The 21507-nt window shown below is 57.0% G+C and overlaps 1 protein-coding gene across 1 annotated transcript; it reads right to left on the bottom strand.

Annotated features, from left to right (window-relative positions):
• Positions 1 to 5602: 5602 nt before the first annotated feature.
• On the bottom strand, positions 5603 to 21107 carry VASH1 (vasohibin 1). Its single transcript, XM_070416181.1, has 7 exons — positions 19993 to 21107; positions 13441 to 13529; positions 12163 to 12219; positions 10555 to 10629; positions 9221 to 9602; positions 7556 to 7668; positions 5603 to 6705 (listed from the first exon to the last, which is right to left on the bottom strand). Exons 1-7 carry the CDS (start codon positions 20287 to 20289, stop codon positions 6633 to 6635), a joined length of 1086 nt encoding a protein of 361 aa, XP_070272282.1. The 5' UTR covers positions 20290 to 21107; the 3' UTR covers positions 5603 to 6632.
• Positions 21108 to 21507: the final 400 nt, after the last annotated feature.

A 21507-nucleotide genomic window follows, 5' to 3' on the forward strand; every position in this document is an offset into this window, starting at 1 on the left:
CCCCACACCTGTGAGTCAGCCGCTGAGAATCTGAGTTACTTAAAGCTACCAGGGTGCTTCTGTTGCACCACCTGGGTTGGGAGTCCGTGGAGAGGGCACGAGGGATTAGGACCGCCACTGGTCATCTTGGCCTGGCGACTGTGGGTAAGTTAACGCTTGTGTTTCAGTCACATATCTTGGTGAAATGGAAATTAAAGCAATAATCTTTTCCACTTGTGAGGAATTTTCAGATCTGAAATTGTATTGTTTGGGCGTTGACAAGCAAGGGCTGCTAAGGATTCCCGAGTATTGGTGGGAGGTGCGGGTGGGTAGTTCTCCCCAGCCAGGCTGGACGATTGGCCTATGGGCTGGCATTGTTTCATACCTCCTAAGCTTTGGGGTGTACCCCAGAGACCCCTTTCCTGGCCTAGAGGGTTCCCTATCGCACTTTATCAACCAGTACTCCATGCCCGCTCTGCATAGGTCACAGCACTGTGACGGGCAGTTCAGGTGTTCATGTATTACCTTTACACCCGAGGAAATAGAAATCCCAAAGAGGTAAATTGCGAGTCTCCTTTGCTTTATTTCTTGCCACCCCATGCTCCTCAGCACACAGCCTTTGCAGGAGTAGGAGAGAAGCTATCTTTCAGAGGAGACCCGCTGGTGGGGGGAGAAGGGAAACCACCCACCAGGCTGCAACTGGTGTGCTTTTATTTTTAAACTCAAGTTTTGTTTTTCTCCCCAGTTCTTGCCCCGGTGTAGCTACTAACAGATTGTTTTTTGATTGGCTACATAATGCAAAGTGTGGCTTCTCTCCTCCCAGGTGTAGGAGGGAGCCAGGGCAGAGAGCTGACCTACAGCCCTGCACTTCTATACTCATCCTGGTACACCTCCTGTCTCCTTCCCCTCCTGAGCAAATGTGCACAAGGTCAGCCTGATGAGAGCTTGGGGTGCCGGTCTCGCCTGGGTTAGGAGAATGTAAACTTAGTGTTTTGAAGGGAACTCTGCCTCTGCCCCAACCCTAACCAGTTTCTTGCTCCTCAGGCCTGAGGCCTCACCCAGCGGTGGAGAGGAAGGAGCCTGTACACTTAATTCTTGGAGGTTTTGTCTCTCCTACGACTAAGTCCTTTCTGGCTGCAGGTTCGAGAGGACACGTTCCCAAGTGGGCTGGCCTCAGAGAGCTGTCCCTTCCGCTGACCTGAGGTGGCCCATCTCTACCAGCTGCCAGGCCCCAGCAGCATGTCCCCTCACCCCCTTGGCAAACACTAAGGATTGCCAGGCAGCCTGCACCTGGCCACTCTGTGGTCTGACTACCACTGCCTATCATCATCCCTGCCCTCGACACATCGGTCGAGATGTCAGGTCCTGGTAGATAGGGTGGCAGAGCTTCAGCCTCCTCATGTTTGGGCTCTGAGAAGTGCTACCTCCATCCAAAGGCCCACCCCAAATCATGTGCCGAAAGTCGGCAGGCACCTGCTGGGAGCCTGACAGCAGCAGGGTGGCAGGCCATGCGGAGCCCCCGGCAAGCTGGGTTCTGACCCTCCTGGAGCCACAGCATTTACCTCTGCAGCAGCTCTAAGAAGCCTGTCCAGCACGAGCCTCGACTCAACATGCTCGTCCCAGCCCCTACCCAGCTTTGGTTTGCAAGAGAGCAGCCCAGGGCCCACTGTGAGTCCATCTCGCTGAAGCCCACCCACAAGGCCCTTACTCAAAGGTATTTTAGCTGGATTGAATGTGTAAATGACATTGCCTTTGGGTAACGGTGTATGGTCCTAGTTAGTCCCAAGTTCTGTTACCTTTATTGAAAGGTGCTTTTTGGTATTAACCTGATTTATCTGAGCCTGTAAGTAACAAAACTGCGCCTATTTAATGCTGTGGTGTCTGAGACATTTGTGGGTTCTAATGGACGGCCTCTCCTCTTCCCAGCTGCCATGCCTCACCAGCAAGGGAGGGAGCTTGCTGTGGGACTTTGTGGGGATTGGTTGGGATCAGAAGTAGGAAGCATTCCACCTCTTATAAGTCTAGGTTTTACTCTCAAGCTGAATGAAAGGAGAGCAGGAAGGGTTAACAGTAAAAATGCTTCCGGGTCTGAAAGATATTTCTGTGCAAGTTGCTTGCGACTGTTTGGGCTTATCTTAAAGCGTGGGAAGAGGCCCAGAGCCGAGGGATGATGCAGCGGCATGGGTGACGGATGGACCCAGGCGTGTGTTCCAAAGCTGTGGCTTTAACTGCCATAGATTCTGCACTGGTAACTGTGATGAGAAGGACTTCAGGCCCCTGTTGCTATAGTTTCCTGAAATAACCTCATCTCCCAGGAGGACATTCACCCTTCCTCTGTTCTGGAGGGACTGACTGCTGGGGATGAGGAGAGGAAGAGCAGGGCTCGAATGGAGCGTATTCTCCCTGCGGGGGCCAGGCTGGCTGTGCCAAGGACAAGGGGTTCACTTACAGCCAGCAGGAAAGGTCTCCCCAGTTAGGATTGACAAGAGCTCTGAGGCTTCAGCAGGCTGAGGGGGCAGACTAGGAACCCTGAAGTTTCATCCTGGCTGCAGGGGCTGTGGGGCTCCCCTCACCTCTGTTCAGGTTCTTCCCAGAGACGCCGAGGCCGACAGTGGTGGCGGGTGGGCTCCAGCCCCGGCTCCCAGAGGAAAGGAGACAAGGCTTGCAGGTCCCGGTTCCCGCCCAGCCCATGCAGCCAGAGCTGGGGAGACTTTATTCATTCAGTGGGAGGGTGAGAACAGGAATGAGACAAAGCGTAAAAGTGGACGGGTAGGCGCAATACTGATATGAGAAGAGGAAGGACAAAACTAGTACAACACGCAGTGCAACACAAACTCAAGGGAAAAGGTCGGCCGCCATCTCCGGGCCTGGGCCACGCACACCCGGTTTCCTCTCGTCAGATCTGATGGAAGAGTGCAACCGGGGCACTGGAGCACCAAGATGGGTGAGAAGGTCAATACTGACGGGCCTGCAGCTAGCACCATGGCGGCCCGGCCGGCCTGGGCAGCCCTTCCCGCTCCAGGCCCACATTCCTCCCCATACTCCTCGAGGACCTCCCTGTTTCTCACTGGGAGCAAGGGAAGTGGGGCTGTGACCACCACGGAGCTGACCACACAATCTATAGGCCGGCCCAGCTCCCACCTCCCTGCGCTCTGGGGCCAGAGGGTGGGCCGGGGATGCTCTGTGGCTAAGCCAGAAAACCACCCAGACAAGAGGCCCAGGAGCACACAGGCCTCTGGGAAGGCTACTGACCTGGATCAGACCCATCCCCGAGCCAGGAAATCAGTCCCAGCTGGGAGGGGTGGGGTGTGAGATGACAGGGTCAAAAGCAGACACGGCTCCTCTGGGCTCTGCTCCTCAGCCCCCTGGCCCTAGGCTTCACCACTGTCCCGGGGCTGGGGCTACTGCGCTCCCCACTTAGCCAGGCCTGGGAAGGATGGGGTGGCTGGTGTGATGGGTGAGGGTGACTATGTGTTGAGGCCATGGGAGGGAGAGGACTGGCAGTTAGGGGGGTGGGCAGGCTCTCTAAACCCAGTTTCCTGGCACCAAGCACAAGGAGCCAGGCCTGGGGAGCAATCACCCCCCCACCCCACCTGACCCACCTTCATCCAGCAGCTCTTTCTGACCTCACCTTGACCCCTCAGCCAGCAGCCCACACCTCAGGGGCAGAGGAGCCCACTCTGAGAGCTGGAAGGCAGTCCTGAGTCAGGGGGAGCCAGGCTGCTGGTCCTCACAGGAAGTGAGATGAGGTGATACTGAGGATGGTGACTAAGGCCTCAAAGTCCCTGCCTCTGCCTCCCCAGAAACTGCAGCCAGGCCAGCCCCAGGAAGCAGAGCCTGTGTAAACACGCCCGGAGGGGAGGAGGGGTTGCTACATATGAGAAAGTTAAAAATAAATTAAAAGCACCACTGTATCCACATCCCCTGTATCCCTGGTGGTCTCCACAGGCCCCAGGTCTCAGCCAGAAGGGGGCGTGCTGGGGATTGTCAGCTAGAATGATCAGACAGCAGTTGGGGTAGGGACTTCATTCTGCTTCCTTCTTCCCAGAGGGCTCTGTAGTGGAACCTGTGGGTTGGAGCATCCTTCTAGGCTTCTGTGCTGGAAGCAGCTTCCCTGTTTTCCTGACCCAAGCTTCCAGCTCCCAGCTCCCTCTCGTGTGTCCCTGTGGTCCACTGGGGCAGGTGGGGCCACTTCTCTGCTGAGCGGCCTGCACGAGGCACTCACACCCAGACCCGGAAATGGCCTCGTTTTCAGCCTCATGCCTCCCAAGTGAGCCATCTCCGTCTCAGGTGAACATGGCGACATTAGGACCACCACCCCACTCCCTGAGAGCTGGGATGGGATGGTGAGCCAGGGGTCACAGTGGCCCTCGACTTGCTCTGGCTGAGGTGTAACCAGGGGGCAGGGGGCAGGTTAAGTACCTCGCCAGGGACCAGTGATCCACAAGGAACCCCAGGGACTGACCAGCTGGCCTCCCTGCTGGGCCTGGCTCTGGGCTAAGAGCTGCTGGTTCGAAGAGCTGCCAGCCCCTGGTGCCACTCCTGATGGACGCTCCTATTAGCAAAGAAGACCCGTCTCCCTCCCTCCTTCTTTCTTTGCTTCCGGAGCAGGTTGAGAACTGCACTCCCGCTACTCCCCTCCACCCCCTCTGGTGACACAGCAGCCATGGAGTCTCTGGTGAGTGTCTGGTCTGCAGGGAGAGTGAGGAACATGGGACACTGCCCACTCCGGAGCCTCAGCAGCGAGGCCCCTGCCCTGGCCTGGCCAGCCCTGGGGAGCCTAGGACTTTCACATTTCCCTCCTCAAAGCACATCCATGCACTCCTTCCCAGCACAAGCTCTCCACTTCAGAGATTACAACTAGGCATTCTCCTTCATGTTGGCTTTTAAAATTCCCCGAACTGTTTGCCAACATTTAACAATCAGAATATTTCACATAAAAATTCAGAGTTCTGGCCTCTGAAAATCTCAGAAAATCTGGCAATGCAGGGCCTGCACTCTGAGAACAACTGAGCAGCAGTGGCTGCTTTAATGGGGCTTATGCCCCTTTAGTTTGCCACAGTCCCCACCCAGCCCTGCAGTCCTCCTTTTCATCACCTGCCTGGCCCTGTGAGGTTGTCTGAGTTTACAACTCTAGTTCTGGTCCTCCCTTTTCCAGGCTCCCAGCTCCTCTGCAGCCTTATGACAGCTGCCCCTGGCTGAATCAGAGCCTCTCAGTTAAAAGTAACCTTAATGGTCCTCCCATCCAGCTACCCTTCCATATCCTGAATCCTCTCAACCGCTTTCAGACAGGTAGCCATCTAGTCATTGCCTAAATCCCTCTAGCAATAGGGAACTCAGTGCTCCCTAAGGCAGCCTGACTCTAAATTCTCCCCCAAATCCTTTTCTCACTTACACCCCCCCGTTCTGACTCTGCCCCTCCTCAGGGGCCACAATGCACCCTTGCCCTCCACCTCCTGGTTGCTTAAAACTCTAGAACCTTCCCCCAACCCTACCAACCTCTTTCTACTACCTCTCACCTGCCTGCCAGTTCTCTCATGCCAGATGGGAGGGCTGTGCAAACTCCAGCTGTTCAGGTTCTTCCCTGACAACAGGCCTGATCATCACTGGGACCCGCCCCCCCCCCCCCCCCACCCTAAACAGGCTGCTAGATGAGGGGAGGTGGACCTGGGCACAAGCATTCTGACCAGGTCTTCATTTCCCCAGCAAGGGCTGAGGTAATGGAAGAGGGGAGGGAAGGGGACAGACCCAGGCCTGAGTGTACCACCCTGTCCCCAGCCACAGCTCCTGGGCCCGCCAGCTCTGTTCAGTCCCCACAATCATGCTGAACCCAGTGCAAATCTGGGCCCTGGCACAGCCCAGCCCTCTGCAGGGAGCCCAGCTTCAGCAAGAGGCAGATCTGTGCTGAGCAAGAGTGGGTAGGGGCTGGGGAACTCTTCCCCCGGCCCCCGTGGTTCTCTCCTGGGCTCTCCCTCAGCCCCCCAGCAGGGGGCGTGCCAGTGGTCAGTGTCAGTCCTCAGAGCACCATCTGTCTATGGGGCTGCAAGGTCACGAAGGCTCTCCTGGGCCGTGGACTCGCGCCCTTGGGGAGATGTCACCTGTGTCAAGCTCCTGAGATGGGCCACAGACCTCTCCCAGGATGCTTCCTACCCTGCTTCCTTTTCCCTGTGTCAAGATGCTGCCAGGGCAGGCGGGCGTGGAGAAACACCTCCACCCTCTGCCGTCCTGCCACAGGCCTTGTGGGCTGGGAGATTTCCCATACGTGGGATGGACCCACCTCCCAGAGTCGCCAGGGGCAGGGGAACCAGCAGAGCCAGCACCCCCACCCCCCCTCACTCAGCCGCATGGCGGTTAGTTCTCCCAAGCACAGGCCTGCCAGCCAGTGGCAGGTCCATCACATTTTTCGTTTTCCCCAAATACCGTAAACTGTAGTTGTCAAGTTAAAAACTCCAAGTAGAACACTGCCTCTCGCCCAAAGTTAGGAGCTTGGCCCCGTGCGAGGGGCAGCAGCCTGGGTGGCTGAGCTGGAACACACTCATCCTGCCGCTGCTCACCTGCCCCATCACCAGCCCTGCCTTCCCCAGGAGCCAGGCTGGTTCCAGCAGGCGATCCTGGCCCCCCGGAGTGCGCAAGGCCGGGTGCTGACACCCGCTTCACACCCGGATCTGGTACCCATTGAGGTCTGGCATGGCTTTGGGCTCGGAAGGCTTCTTCTCACCCGAAGGCCTGCAGGGAGGAGAGAGCAGAGGAAGGAGAAGGGTGAGTGGTCCATCAGGGATGTGGGGGAGTGGGGAGCAAGTGGAGGCTGTCCCTGGGACCTCCCTGCTCCATTCTTCACGGTGCCCAAATGCAGCAGCAGAGTCCACGTGGGAGTTGCTTCTGGAATCCCGGGCGGCCAGTGCTGTCCAGAGTGTGGTCCCTGAGATCCCTTACACGCTGCTGGCCTTTGCTGGAGGTCAGCTAATCCGGCCACAGTTGGCTGTAAGAGCTTCATGTGTAAACCCAGTTCTTTAGATGGAAGTGAAAGATGCTGGATATCAGAAGCCTGCTTGGTGCCCCTAAATCCTACCAGACAGGTGGCTCCTGACTGACAAGGGTATTGAAAGCAAGAACCAGTCTGACAGGTAGGAGACAAATCAGAGGTGGTGGCCTGGCATTTTACTGGGACATTTCTGCCATCTAGAGAGAGGTAAAAACCACAGACTCGCAGGGACAAAGGTTATGTCCAAAGCCGCTGCTGTCTGGTGTTCACACCTTTCCCAGCAATATTCTGGGAGAACCTCTGTCTGGCAGGGCCCATCCCTCCTCTTCTCCCTCCCACAGACGCTGGCCTCAGGCCTCTCGCCAGGGGCCAGGGTGACCAGTGGGCCAGTGAGTGCTGCTTTCTCTGGGGAAATGGGACTGCATCGCTGCTGGGAGGTGTCAACACATAAACACACACACCCACCACCTCAAATCCTCTCTCTTCGGCGGGGGCGAAAGAGAACAGTGGGAATGAGAAAAGTGGGGTGAAAAGAAGTGGGATCCAGAAGATGAAAGGAAAGGAGAGAGCCTTTTTCCGGCCCCCATCACTCACCGCCTTTCGCTGCGGCTGTTCCTGCGGAGGGGGCTGGACTGGCCCCGCTGTGGGGACGACACATCCTTCTTCCGGTCCTTGGTCGGGGAGGGAGGGCCGGTCCCTTTGCCAATCTTGGTGGGGAGGAAGCAACACTTGTTCCAGGGCTGCTGCAGAGCCTGGCCTGGCCTGCTCTGTGGAGCCACATGCCCCGAGGCTGCACTGGGTGGACCCTGGAAGCTCAAGCCACCACTCTGCCCAGTCTCCCCAAACCTGTTCTCTGGGCACTAAAGCTGCCAGGGCAGGGGGTCCTCAGCAGGCTGCTCAATCCCAGTTACCCCTAAGATAGTGTGGATGTGGGGGAATGTCACTGAGCTTTCGTGGTAAGAGACCCCCGAGAAAAGGGCCATTTACCCATGCCAGGCAGACGTGCCAGCTGGGGAAGCAGCCCATGTCTGAGCTTTGGGCTGGGATCCTACTGCTCCCTTGAAGGTGTGAAGAACTCCAGCAGCAGGAGCCAGGGAGCTGGGCAACCAGCGCTACAGAGGGAGGCAGCCCAGGCAGCGGAAGCCGCAGGCTGGCTGCGGGCCTGGTCCTGCCCTGGGGGAAGGTCTGTCACCCATAAGGTCATGGCCTTGGGCTGACAGGGCAGGCTGTGGGGAGCATCCGTGGATATGAAAATACTGAGGTCATGGTTTTGGCACCAGGCTGCCGGGAGGGGCAGATCACAGCACAGCAGTGACTGAGCAATGGGGAGGGGCTGAACCCCAGGAAGGGCCTGGCAGGCCCCAGGGGAGGCACCCTCAGTCCAGGGGGACTGAGGGAGAGGCCACGATTCTGTCCACTGTCAAGCTCGGGGGGCAAACTCCGCAGCAGCTCAGCCCCTCTGCTCAGGGGGCAGCAGCCCCTCCCACTCCTGCTCACTGAGGGGAGAGCAGGAGGAACTACTATCTCATTATCTTCCCATGGTCTGACTTCCTTCTTTTTCTGACTTCCTCCTAGTCCTTTTCTGGAGGGCGGGTGTGTGAGAGGGGTCAAGAATCAGGATGGCTCGGTGGTTGAGTGTCAACCTATGAACCAGGAGGTCATGGTTTGATTCCTGGTCAGGGCACATGCCCGGGTTGAGGGCTCAATCCCCAGTAGGGAGCATGCAGGAGGCAGCTAATCAATGATTCTCATCATTGATACTTCTGTCCCTCTCCATTCCTCTCTGAAATCAATAAAAAAATATATTTTTTAAAATGTAGGGAAAAAAAAAAAAGGATGCACAGGGGTGATGGAGGCCACTTGTACCCAACCCACCAGTCCCTCCAGACAGGCCCTGACTTCGCACCAGTGGATCTTTACTCAGAGGTCTTTATCTTCCTTCTGGAGTGCAACCCACACCCGCCAAGTGTCAAGGCCTGCCTCTCCCCAAAGCCAGCTCACTGCCGCCTCCTCCTGGAGCCTTCCCCGGCCTGCCCGCCTGAGGGACTGTCTCAAACAACAGTGACCTCTGAGCTGAGCGAAGACACTGTTGAAACTTCCCACCCACCAGCTCCTCCCACCTCCGCTGGGGTGGCAGTGGGGTGGGTGAGGGGTGATGGCATTCCCTGGAGGAGTGTCCCTCTAGGCAGCTGCGGCCCCTGTATCTCCACCCTGGGGAAGAGGGCCTTTTGTGCGCGGGCAGGGCGGGGCCACACTGACCTTGAGCCGCATGTCGCGGGCGTGCCGCTCCAGCTCCTTGCGCAAGTCCTCGCGGCCCAGCCTGTCCACGTCCAGCACCGAGTGCTTCCACTCGATCTGCTCCACGCTGTGCGGGTCGTGGGACACGCACTGGCCCAGCTTCACCTTCTTCAGCACGTGCCAGCAGCGGCCGTAGGCGGCCTCGTAGTCCAGCACGAGGTCGCTGAGCGTGCGGAAGGAGGGGGGCTTGTACATCAGGTCCTCGCGCCGGCTCATGCCCAGGGCCCCGTAGCGGCCCCCGAAGTTCACCCCCAGCACAATGTGGCGGAAGTAGTTCCCTGAGAAGTAGCTCTTGAAGCTGATGGGGAAGCGTTCCAGGGTGGGCATGCTGTTGGTGAGGTAACTGGCCATGTCAGCTCAGCTAAGGAACCGGCCGGGTGAGGCACAGGGCCAACACGTGGGTGCAGGACTGGGGCTGCACGCCCCTCACCCCAGGGGCGGTCTGGGTGAGCCTCCCCCCGCCCCTTCCTGACACCATGCCTTGCTCACCTCCATATCCTGTTGTCCAGCCTTGCGCCTGGCATACAGTAGGTGCTCACTAAACTGAATCTCTAAGGGGCAGGGCTCTCAGTGACTAGTGGCTGCTGCTATGATGTCAAGCACCGTTCACAGAATAACAGCTAATAGCGAGTCCTTCACTCCAAACCTCAGGGCTCTCTAATGAGTCTGGGCACATGGGATTTATCATATTGTTCTATGTTCACACCAGCTTAAATTTTTCTATAATAAAAGAAAACGACAAAAAAGGGCAAGGCTCCTGCATGAACCAATCAGGTCAGAGAACTGGCCATATGCACCTGCCTCCCCACCCTGCCCTAACTGGAGGCTTATCTGCCCACCGTGGGGCCCAGCCATAGGTCCCAGCTCTGGCCTTTGGGAGGAATGACTGAGAACCCCTATTTGCTTTCCTTTATAAAGGCAGGAAGTTCCGTTCCAAAGATCCCACCCATCAACCTCACAAATCACCATGCCCTGGAAATGCCAACATGCTGGCATTCAGCCTGCTTTCCCAGGCTGTTTGGTCCTTGGAAATGGCACAGTAGCCTCTGCGAGACAATGTGCCCTGATCTAGGGGTCAGAGGACAGGGTCACAGTACCCACGTGACTCTAAAGAGAGCTTCCCAGGAAGCCTGGGAAGTGAGCCGCTGAGGCATGGGGGACCGAGACCCCTCAAGCCTCTTCACTTTGGAGTCAAGTTCATGAGTGCTGGGCGAGCGAGCTGGGAGGGCCTGGAGCCCATGCAGCCCTCCCCTTCCAGAGTGTGCCCACCCCCTCCCAGGGCTGAGGAAGGATACATTCCCAGGATCACGGCTTCCAGGCATTTGATTGGCAGAGCCTCTTTGGTCATTTCCTTGGCCAGGTCCATCAGCCTGGGGGCAGGGAGGCAGAGCCATGAGGACAGAGCCTCTAGTCCTTCCCATGGGGGCATGTCAGGAGCGGGCAGGGGACCAGAAGTGCTAGAACAGAGACCTTCTCCCATCCAAGGTGCCTCAGCTCAGGCCCAAGCACCTCCCTTCCCTCCCCCAGGTCCACCCTGAGCCAGAGAGGGTATAAGAAGAGGCAGCCAACTAAGATAAGGAAGGAGGTCCCTTCCCTTCCCTCCTTTCACTTCCTCCTCCCACCCCAGGCTCCTGACCTCTGGGGGCGGGAACATGAATGGAGCACGCAGTCATAGGCACTCTTTGACAGCCACTGGAAGGTGGGGGTGGGAGGTGGGGGAGGCCTTCTGCAGTGGGGTTTGGGGCCAGTGGGAAAGCGTGCCATGGATGCTGGGAACCTTGGCATTGATCCTGTCCCTTCTGGAGCACAGTGGACGCTCCTGACCCAACCCTGGTGTCTCCAAAGAGCTTGTAATTGATTGCAACTGCTCCCCCACGGCTGGCCAGCTGCCCGGGTCCTGGACATGCATCTCAGGCGGGTAGCCTGGTGACTCCCCAGCCTGTCCTGAACTTGGAATTCAGGCCATTTAAGACAGCCTGTTCCTGAGGCCTGGCTCCTCCTTCCGTCCTGAATGCTGCCTCCAGGTCTAAGAATGCAGCCTGGCCGCTGGCTTTTCCGCCCAGGACGGTGCTGGACTCTTCCACCCACTGAGGCTGGAGCTAGGCCCGTCACTCCGCAGTCACAGGACAAGAGCAAAGCTTTTAGGGTGAAGGAGGCTGGATTCCACTGGGGGTCATTAAGGAATTTAGCTAATAAGCCACTTAAAGCATTCTTCACTGGAAAGCGAACCTGGACAGGCTATGGGTGGAACAAGATGTAAAATCCACATTAATTTTTAAAACACAGGGTTTTAAGTCCATGGACAGCTTTGGGTGGAGCTCCCAGGCCCCCCAGGCCCAGTGAGGAAGTGGCACTCACTCCTCTCTCCTCTGTCCTGGGGCTTCCACAGGGCCAAGCCAGCCAGGGGTCTGCACGCTGGGTGGTGAGTTAGGAAGTGAGAGATGAGGAGGGGGCCCTGTGGCTCAGACACGGGGCCTTGTACTAAATGACCAGAAGAGTCCAATGAGGCAAATGGGGTGACCACAGGTTCCCTGCAATAGGGGGAGCTCTCTCCTGCTAGGCTCACCTCATTAAAAAGAAAACAATAAGGCTTATACACAGGCTTCTACCTGCGGCCACCCTCTGTCATTCCCAAGGCAAGCAGGGGGGCTGCCCATCCCCCCCAGCTCAGCATGGGAGCCCGGTGTTCATCTCGGCCCCAGTTCCTCTTTGTGGCATCCTGGGACCCTTGCGGTGTGCGGTGAAGGAGATGGGGCGGTGCAGGGGGACACACCCCCGTGGCCTGCTCCCTGGGAGAGGCCCTGCCTGCCTCACAAGCTTCCACCCAAGGCCCCGAGGTGCTCCAACCCGCCGAGGAGCACTGTCCGCTGTGGTGCGGAGGGACAGCTCGCGCCCACACTTACCCTGTGAGGGGTCTGCTCTTCTTGATTTCAAAGAACTGGGTCCCTGTGTGATTGTACCTGCGGCGCTGGTTAAGGCTTCCCAGCTTGGTCTGGCAGAAGCATGTCCCACCTCCCCACCCATCCGTCAGACCCTGGGGCCCAGCACTTTCAGGGGTGCAGGCTGGGTCAGGACCCCATAAAGTATTTCTTGAGAGGAACCTGGGGGGGGGGGGGCGGGGAGGGGGGCGGACGGGCGCTGATCATCTGGAGGGGAGAGAAGGGCACAGCACATGTGCCCCTCCTTCCCCACACGGCCCCTCTCTGTCCTCTCTCCTCTGTGGTTTCCACCTTGCTCTCCCGTGGCCTCTCCTCCTGGGAAGGGAGCCGTGGAGCAGGCAGCCAGGCCAGCCAGGGCTGGGAAAGTGGCTGGGCTTAGACAGCCAGGGAGCAGCATGAACCTACAGGAAAAGGCTTGTGTGTGTGTGTGTGTGGGGGGGGGGGGGGGGCGTGGGGGGGGGGAGGGGGCGGTCCAGCGTGGCTACATTGCTGGTTGCTGCTCCTGGGCCATCCTCCTGTTTCAAGGCCCGAATTGCCCCACTGACAAAGGAAGAGCTGGATCCGATTCTCAGTAACCAGCCTGGCTTTCTCCTGCTTAGGGCCCGGCCCTTCCATTTCTTCCTTCTCTGCTGCCAGAGGCGCTGGGGGAGAGAATCCAGGGCATACAGGGCAGAGAGCAAGAGGGGCCCAGAGCAGGGAACCCGTGGGGTCTGGGCTCGGGGTCCAGCTCTTCATTGCTGGGCAACTGGCCCCCTGCCAGGGAAGAAAGAGGCAAAGAACTGGGAGAACATGCCAAGATGTGGATGTCACCTCCTGGAGCATAAAATCCTGTTCCTCTTCTACCTGTCCGTCCACCCCTGATCCCACTGCCTTTAAAACTACTAGTTTTTAAAGTGCCCCTCCCTCCTTCTGCTGGGCTGGATGGACAGCAGAGGAGGTCTGGGCTAGTGGACCTAGATGGGGCCACGGCCAGCAGGTAGTGCAGGAGACATTTGCCCCATCACACGGAGAAGGAAGAGGGTGGCCAGAGTGGGTCTGGGACTCATCACAGTCCCTGGGCTTGCTTGCACGGGCTGGGCTTGTCCAACTGCAGGGGCTTGAGATGCCCTGTGAGCTGCGGCCTGGGCTACGGCTGACGCTGCCCTGCGGATACCTCTCCAGCCCAGTCTGCAAACAAGCCCCGCTCAGCCTCTGGACCAGCAGGCCAGCAGGACGGCGGTCGCCCCTGCACTGGGAGGATACTGCAGCTCCCTGATGTAGCGCTGCACGGCTTCCAGGCGCTCAGGGACTGGCGTGGAGGGCGGGAACGTAGGCACAGTCGGTATGGGAATCTGGGGACAGAGAAAGAGCCCTGGTCACAGAGGAAGGCTCCCCAAAGCTTCCAGCCCCCGGAAACCCAGACTGTCCCCCACAGAAGCCAATGCCGAGGGGGGCCTCCCTGCTTCCATCCTACCCTGAGCCTCTCTCCTTGGCAACCCTTTATGGAGGCTCCGGCCAGACCTCCCCCGTGGCCGTTCCTCTCCCTCCCGGCACTTAATAGCATTCCTCATGTGGAGCTTCTATTGATGCTCCGATTTTGTTTTCTTTAATAGTTTTAGAAAAACACAGGTTGACTCACCGACTGTTTTGGATTTTAAATAGTCATCGACTCTAAGGCATAACAAGAACGTCAATATTGCGGTGAAGTTCATTTGGATATGGGGCTCGTTCTGGTTCAAGTGCTGGATCAAAGCTGGTTTACTTGGTGTCCCATCCCCTCAGGGCCTGCCCTGGGCTGGGGGAGCCCTCCAGCGAGGGATGAACACCCACAAGCACCGGCAGAAGGTGCTACCCACCCCTGTCATGGCACATTGACCAGGCCTCCAGCTGCTTCCGGGACTGGACTGAGTCCGTGGTGGCAGGCAGAGGGACATGGGGCGACAGGGCTTGCTGTGACTCTTGTTGCCACGGTCTAGCCACTTTGGAGGAGTTTCATGGAGGCACAGGAGCCCTGGTTCCCCTTCAAAACCTCCCCTCCTGCTGGCTCCAACCTGGCAGCAGCACGGTGACCAGGCCACCAGGCAGTCCTCCCACCAGGAGGGACTCTCCAGTGCGCAGCCTAGAAGGGGAGAGACAGGGGGGCATCGGCAGGCGCCTCCTCATGGCTGGATACTGCAAGGCTGGGGCTGCGAGGAGTTAGGCCAGAGCTGCAGATCCCTGAGGCCGTCCCCTCAGCAACCAGGCGGTCTCGAGGGAAAGGGACCACCATGCGGGTGTGGGTCCTCAGAGCCCAAATCCTGGCAGTTTGGCTGCAACAAGTCAGCAAGGCTGAGGAGGCTGAGGAGCCCCTGCTGGGTCCTCTGAGGCCTCAGAAGAGATTTATTTGGGCAGAAGAACCAGGTTTCTAGGAGCAAGTCCCACTCCTCTGGGCTCCCCCTTGGCTACTGCCAGCTGTGGGGTGGCCTGCGGCTTCCTCACATAGAGAGGCCCCGCCCTCATGGCCCAGGTCCCCACCAGCTTCTCTTCAGAGAGCCAGCGGGCTGGGCTGTTGGGAGTCAGTCTGGCGGGCAGGGGTGTGTGAAGGGGAGGGGTGAAGCAGGGCTGGGGTGGGGGAGGCTCTCCCTGTAGTGAGGTGCTGAGCCCACAGGCACAGCCTTTTAAATAGGGAAGTGACACACAATGGTCACTGCACCCCAGATGGCCAGGGGTCCCAGGACAGCCTGTGGTGGACACCCGCTCACTCCAAAGGGCCCGGATGCAGGAGGGAAGGCCGGCGGTGACAGCCCTGCATGAACTTCCTCTCCCCAGCTCCTGGGCCCTTCCTCCCAGGCTGGGCGGCCGCCAGGCTGACACCTCTGTCTGGAAGAAGCTGTTTCCCCTTTCATATCACACAGCTGCCTGAACCTGCGCCACCACTTACAGTTGCCAGGGGAGTGGGGGGTTCCCTCTTCCTGCCTGACCCCCTGTGCCAATGTTCCCCTGGGTCAGGATACAGGGTGCAGGTGGGAGAGGAATCACTTTGCACTTTACTATACAGCACAGCACCCAGCCTCCTCGGGTGGAAGGTCCCTGAGAGGCCACCTACATGTCTCAAATGAGGGCACCCCGTGATTTCCAGGAACTGTGGCTGCAGACTGTAAGTGCACTCCCCTGAGACACTCCAACCAAGGAGGGAGCTGCAGTCCGAGGGTCCTGTGCCCAAGGTCACCCAGGCCTGGGCCAGGGTTGGCAGCACCCAGGAAGACATCCGGGCCATCCAGACAGAGCACCAGGCACTGGCTGCTCCGGGAGAAGGAAATGACTCTGAACGAGCAAAGGACCTGGACTCCCAGCAGGGCCTCGGAGGCCACACCACTGAGGCTCGCTGCAGCCAGCTCCGTGACCCAGGCTGACTCAGGCAACCACTGCAGACAGCGCCACACCTTTCTTCCGAATGGTCACACCAGCATACACTCACCCGCTCAGAAACAAGTGAGCACGTTTCTGTACGTCCAATCGACCAGGCCCACTTTGGGACTGGTAGCCTGGATCTGCCCCATACCCCTCCCCCCTCCCAAATCAGGAGCCAGGAAATGCTTCTCACTGTTGAGGGTCGGGGTGCGGTGGGGGTGAGTGAGCTTGGCTTTCCAGACAACTCCTCCTCCACTACCAAGGCCAAGGGTTAGCCTTGCTGTAGGAACCCCTAACGTCCTGAGCTCTGTTCAGTCACTCCCCTGGTGAAGACCATTTCAGTCCAGCACAATAGGGAGGCTCGGGGAGGGAGGACAGCTGAGTGTGCGGGCCAGAAGCAGGAGAAGCCTAGAGGGTGACAGAGTGGTTCCAGAACCAGACTGTCACTGTCTAATCCCAGCCCTGCCATTCGCTGTCTGGCATCAAGCTCCCTAATGAGTCTGTGCCTCAGATGCCTCGTTTGTGAAAGGGGCACCATAATTAATAGAACCATTGGCACCATAATAGAACCATGGGCACCATAATAGAACCATGGGCACCATAATAGAAACATGGGCACCATTATAGAACCATGGGCACCATTATAGAACCATGGGCACCATAATAGAAACATGGGCACCATAATTAATAGAACCATTGGCACCATAATAGAAACATGGGCACCATAATTAATAGAACCATTGGCACCATAATAGAAACATGGGCACCATAATAGAAACATGGGCACCATTATAGAACCATGGGCACCATAATAGAAACATGGGCACCATAATAGAAACATGGGCACCATTATAGAACCATGGGCACCATAATAGAAACATGACGCCAAATTAGGATGCCCATGTCAAGGCCTTAGAACAGGCTCAGGCACGCAGCAAAGCTCAGTTCCTGCTGACTGTCACTGTTACTCCAGTGTGTGCCAACCACTGGTCAGCACATGCTGGCTTGACGTCCAAACTTGTATTCTGTAGGAGCCCCGTGGCCAGAGCCACATCAGCAGGCATCCAGCAGCTGGCTCGGGGAGGAGTGGCCCCTGAGCTTTTAGAGGCAGTGGCAGCCTAGAACATCAAGGGGAGAGTCTTATGAAGGAGCACAAACTGTCCCTGGACCTGGGATCCTTTTAGAGATGGCTGCCTTTTAACATACCGGTACCATCCTTGTAAAGGATGTTTCTCTGCAGCGCCTGTAGGGTGGCTGCACCCTCAGTCCTTGCTCCATTTGCTGGGTATGAGTGAGGTGTTCGCCTGTTTCACATGCTTTTACTTCATCAGTTCCTCCTGACATCCTCGGAAACGGATATTGCTATTGTCCCCATTTTATAGCTGGGAAAACGGAGGCACAAGGAGCCTGCAGACCTTCCTCACAGAAGGCATCGTGGGGGAGCCAGGATTTTAACCTGGTGCTGCCTCTGGGAGCAGAGCTCTCTCTCTTGGTCACACTACACGGCAGGGATGGCAGGAATCCCAGACTCAACAACCTGCAGGGACCACGTGGGTAACAAATGGGGCAGGCAGGCTGGGAGTGAGTGGCAGAGACTGTGGCCAATGGAGGGAGGGGGACCACTCCTCAGCTCCAGCTGCCGCTGCCATTGTGACTGCAGAGTCTCTGTGCCCAGATCTTCTTCTGAAATGATGCCCGAAATCTGGATCTTCATGTGAAATTTCCCAATTTTAAATTTTAGCTCAAGGGTCTTCTAAAACATTGTGCTGTCCCAACAAAACATCTCTTGGGCCCACCATGGTGTGACCTCTGCAGAGAATGCCAGCTCCAAGGACATGACCAGTCAGGAGGGGCCAGTCCAGTGGTCAGTCCACTCGGCTGCTGGCACTGCGGGATCCAACCACTGATGCCTCCCAGACTCCGGGGCTGCTTTCTACTCTGGGCCAAGGCCAAGGCCAAGGAGGAACCCCACACAGACTTGGGTGGGTTTTCTACCTGCAACGCTTTTTCCTGTGGTTTGAGGAGGGGAAGTTTTGGATTTTCCCAATCTTCTCACAAAATTCCCGTGACACTACCATACTCCTATTGGCCATGACACACACTCCCCCACCGACAACTTCAGTCCTTCATTGGTATCTTTCCTATACATGAAGGTTGAGGATGACATTATAGACCAGTCCCTGATAAACTCATTGATTCTTCTTCTTCTTTTTTTAGTCTCCAGAACCATTCACATTCTTCTATAACATGGCTTAGACATAAACAAGATGGCTGGAGAGCTGTCTGCTAAACACCAACTTGTTCATGTGGGAGAAGCTCTTGGGACAGAGGTCAGAACCCAGAGGTTTGCCCTGATGGTTCAGGTGAGAAGGAAGGGGCTGGGCAGAGTGGCAGTTCAAGTGGATTAGACAGAGACAAGTGTCCTGTTTAGCTCATATGTTCTGAGTGAGGAAGGACATGGAAAAGGAAATGAATACCCAATAACCAGTACTGGTTTGAGGCTTCAGTTTGGCAGATGTTTTAATACAGCCTCTCATTTAATCTTCACCACCATCAACCCCAGGTGACAGATGAGAAAGCTGTGCCTCAGATAGGGTAAAGGGACCTGCTTAAGGTCAGATAGATAGGTGAGCAATCTGGACCCAACGGTCGTATTGTTTGACGCAATACTTTCTCTTCTAGGAATTTATCTCAAGGAGATAACCAGAGATGGACCCCCAAATTTACATTTTAAAATGTTTGCCAGTGTTCATTTTAAGAATACTTATAGGACAAAATGTCTATCCATAGTGGATTAGCTAAATAAACTCTGAGTTAGTAAGAGGGCAACTGTGTAGCCCTTCAAAATCAACCCACATTTTATTTACCCAGGAAACATCAGGCAGTTGCTCAAACTCCGACCTCTGAATTCCCTTTTCCCAGAAGGCAATTCCTCACGGCTCCACCAGTAACTTGGTAAAAACAAAACAGGACACTTGTCTCTGTCTAATCCACTTGAACTGCCACTCTGCCCAGCCCCTTCCTTCTCACCTGAACCATCAGGGCTAACCTCTGGGTTCTGACCTCTGTCCCAAGAGCTTTTCTTTGGGGATTTCAAGCCTCTGATTCTTTAATTAACTTGGCCACAGATGTTAGAGAGAAAATCAGGCATGTGTTTCCACTGTACAGCACGCAAAGTCTCAAGCACCCTTTCACTGAGCAAACACATAAATGCCTGTCTGTGCCAGGCACACAGGAAACCTTGGAGAGACAAAGAGGAATGAGACACAGCCTCAGCCTTCGTGGGTGACACAACTGAAGACAGCCGTCATGCAGGACTTCCAGCCGTGCACAGAAAATTTATTTAACTTTACTCCTCTCCATAGGCCCTCTTAAAAAAAAAAAAATATATATATATATATACACACACACACACACACACACACACATATATATATATATATATATTTTATTGCTTTCAGAGAGGAAGGGAGAGGGAGAGAGATATAAACATCAATAATGAGAGAGAATCATTGATTGGCTGCCTCCTGCTTGGCCCCCACTGGGGATTGAGCCAGCAACTGGGCATGTGCCCTGACTGGGAATTGAACTGTGACCTCCTGGTTCATAGGTCAACACTCAACCACTGAGCCACTCCAGCTGGTTCTTTTTTTTTTTAATTGCTTTGTATAGAGAGAAGAAGGAGAGGGAGAAAAACATTGATGTGAGAGTGAAACATCAATCGGATGCCTCCTCACAACCCCCACCAGGGATCAAGCCCACAACCCCAGTATATGCCCTGACTTGGAATCGAACTGGCAACCTATTGGTGCATGGAATGACATCCAACCAAGCCACACCAGCCAGGACACGACTAACTGTCCCCATCTAGTGTCCAGCAGAGTAGATCACCTGGAACCCCAAGGCCCAGTTCTACCACTTACTGGCTATGGGGCCCTGAGTGCCGACTTGAGTTTTCACATTTCCCATCTGGAAAATGGGCCTCAATCTGCACTTACTTCACAAGATTGTTGGGGATTCAGTGAGATAACACATGAAAACGTTTTTTCAATATGTGAAACCCTGTATCCTCCTTAGTCATTCATTCTCTCTCTGCCCACAGTTCTTGGTTTAGCAAATAAGATGTCAGTCCACATTAGTGTACTTGTTAATCTGCTGCCCTGCCCGTAAAGCGTGGGCATTTAAAAAAAGACGGAGGAGGGCCTCCAGGAAATGGGGTGGGGCCTCACAGAACCACCTCAACTGCAGCCGGGAGAAAGTGCAGCCGGGAGAAAGTTCTTCTGCAAGGCACAACCTGCCTGTATTTTTAATCTTACCATGACAGCCCCCTACCCCACCAAGGAAAGTGTGGCTTTGCTCTCTCAACCTCAAGGTCATGAAAACCCGGAACCCCCACCCTGCCCGCAACACACACAAACCCCTCACCTTGGGCAGGTCCATGGCCCCACGGATCCGCTGGGCCACCTTTTCTCCATCGGGGTGGATCTTGGCCACGTGCTTCCACATCCTTTCCCAGGTGGCCTCGTCCACAGGCAGTCCGCCCCGGTTGACATAGAAGGGGACACCTCCATCTCGCAGGTCCTCTTCCCCTTCCTCCTCTGGCTCATCGTCTCTCTGGGCGGATGCCCCTTCGCTGGTCTCTAAACGCCTGGCCCCAGGGGAGGCAGCAGAGGCAGCGGCGGGGGCAGCACCGCCCCCGATCACCTTCTTCCCTCCTGGCATCCCCAAATCCTTGACAGGGGCCGGAAGGACGTTTCGGAAGGCAGGGAAAAATTGGTGGCTCACAGGAGGCCTCCCACACACCGGCTGCAGAGATAACACATGGCCAAACAGTGTACAGGCGCCTTTAAGAAACCAGGGCGTGGCTCCGGTACAATAAAATACTACTCAATAAGAAAATTAAAAAAAATCAGTGCCTCAACGTGCAGTGGGGGACGGAAGGGTTAGTGGTCCGGGGTCATCCTTAGAGGCCTGGTACTCTTTGAAAAAACGGGGTAAAGAGGGAACACCCCAACTTGGCAGCCTTCAGAAAGCACCCCCATTTGACAGCGAGAACAATGACTGGCAGCAGTCTGGGCTTGCAGAGAGAACAGTCGAGGGGAAACTGAGGCCCGACAGCTCAGACCTGCGGCCGCCGAGACGGTGAAGGCACGGATGCCCACGCTGACTGGGCCCCCCAGGTGCTAGTTTTGGAGAGCACAAAGTCCTCCGCAGAATATCGCACGCTCACACCTGCGCGCGCTCCTGGGCTGGGCGGTACCGAGGCGACTTCAGGCCGCATCAGCTCCGAGCCCGGACCCCCAAACCCCCGACCCGGGGCGGCGAGGGGGCGCGATTTCTTCACCGTGATCAGTCCGGGAGCCAAGACTCGCAGCTGGCGGGGTGCGGGGAGGGGGCACGCGCCGACGCGCACATTCCACGCCCGCAGCCAACTCCCCGCACAAAGTGGGCTTTGTCTCTGCCCTGTCCCCCCACTCCCCGGACGCTGCAGCGGAGCCCCCAGAAGGGGGAAGGGCGGGGCGGGGCACGCCGAGGCTCCGCGGATCCGCAGCCGGGCACGTCTCAGCAGGCGGCAAGCCGGCCCCCTGCGCGGCGCGGCGCCAGCCCAGCCATCGCGGGGCGCGGGTCCCTCTCCGGGGCCCGGGGTTCCGCGGCTTTGCCCCGTGCGGCGCGCAGGGGCCAAGCTGAAGTCACCGCGCTGCAGGCTCCGGCTGCTGGGTCGCCGCCCCGGACTGGCTGCAGCATGGGCGGTGGCGCGGCCAGGGCGGGCCAAGGATGCTTCGGGGCGGTTCGCTCGCTCGGGCTCCTGCGGCCCCGGCTAAGGAGGTGGAGAAAGGATCAGCGGGGCGGGGAGGGCAGGTCCGCAGGCTCGCGCAGCCCCGGCCGGCGAGTGGAGCTGGACGCGAGTGACCAAGCCTGGGCGAGGGCGAGCTGCGCTAG

This window comes from Myotis yumanensis, unplaced genomic scaffold (genome assembly GCF_028538775.1).
Source record: "Myotis yumanensis isolate MYYU_CA2020_CCGP unplaced genomic scaffold, mMyoYum1.0.hap1 SCAF_1, whole genome shotgun sequence".
Classification (NCBI taxonomy): Eukaryota; Metazoa; Chordata; class Mammalia; order Chiroptera; family Vespertilionidae; genus Myotis; species Myotis yumanensis.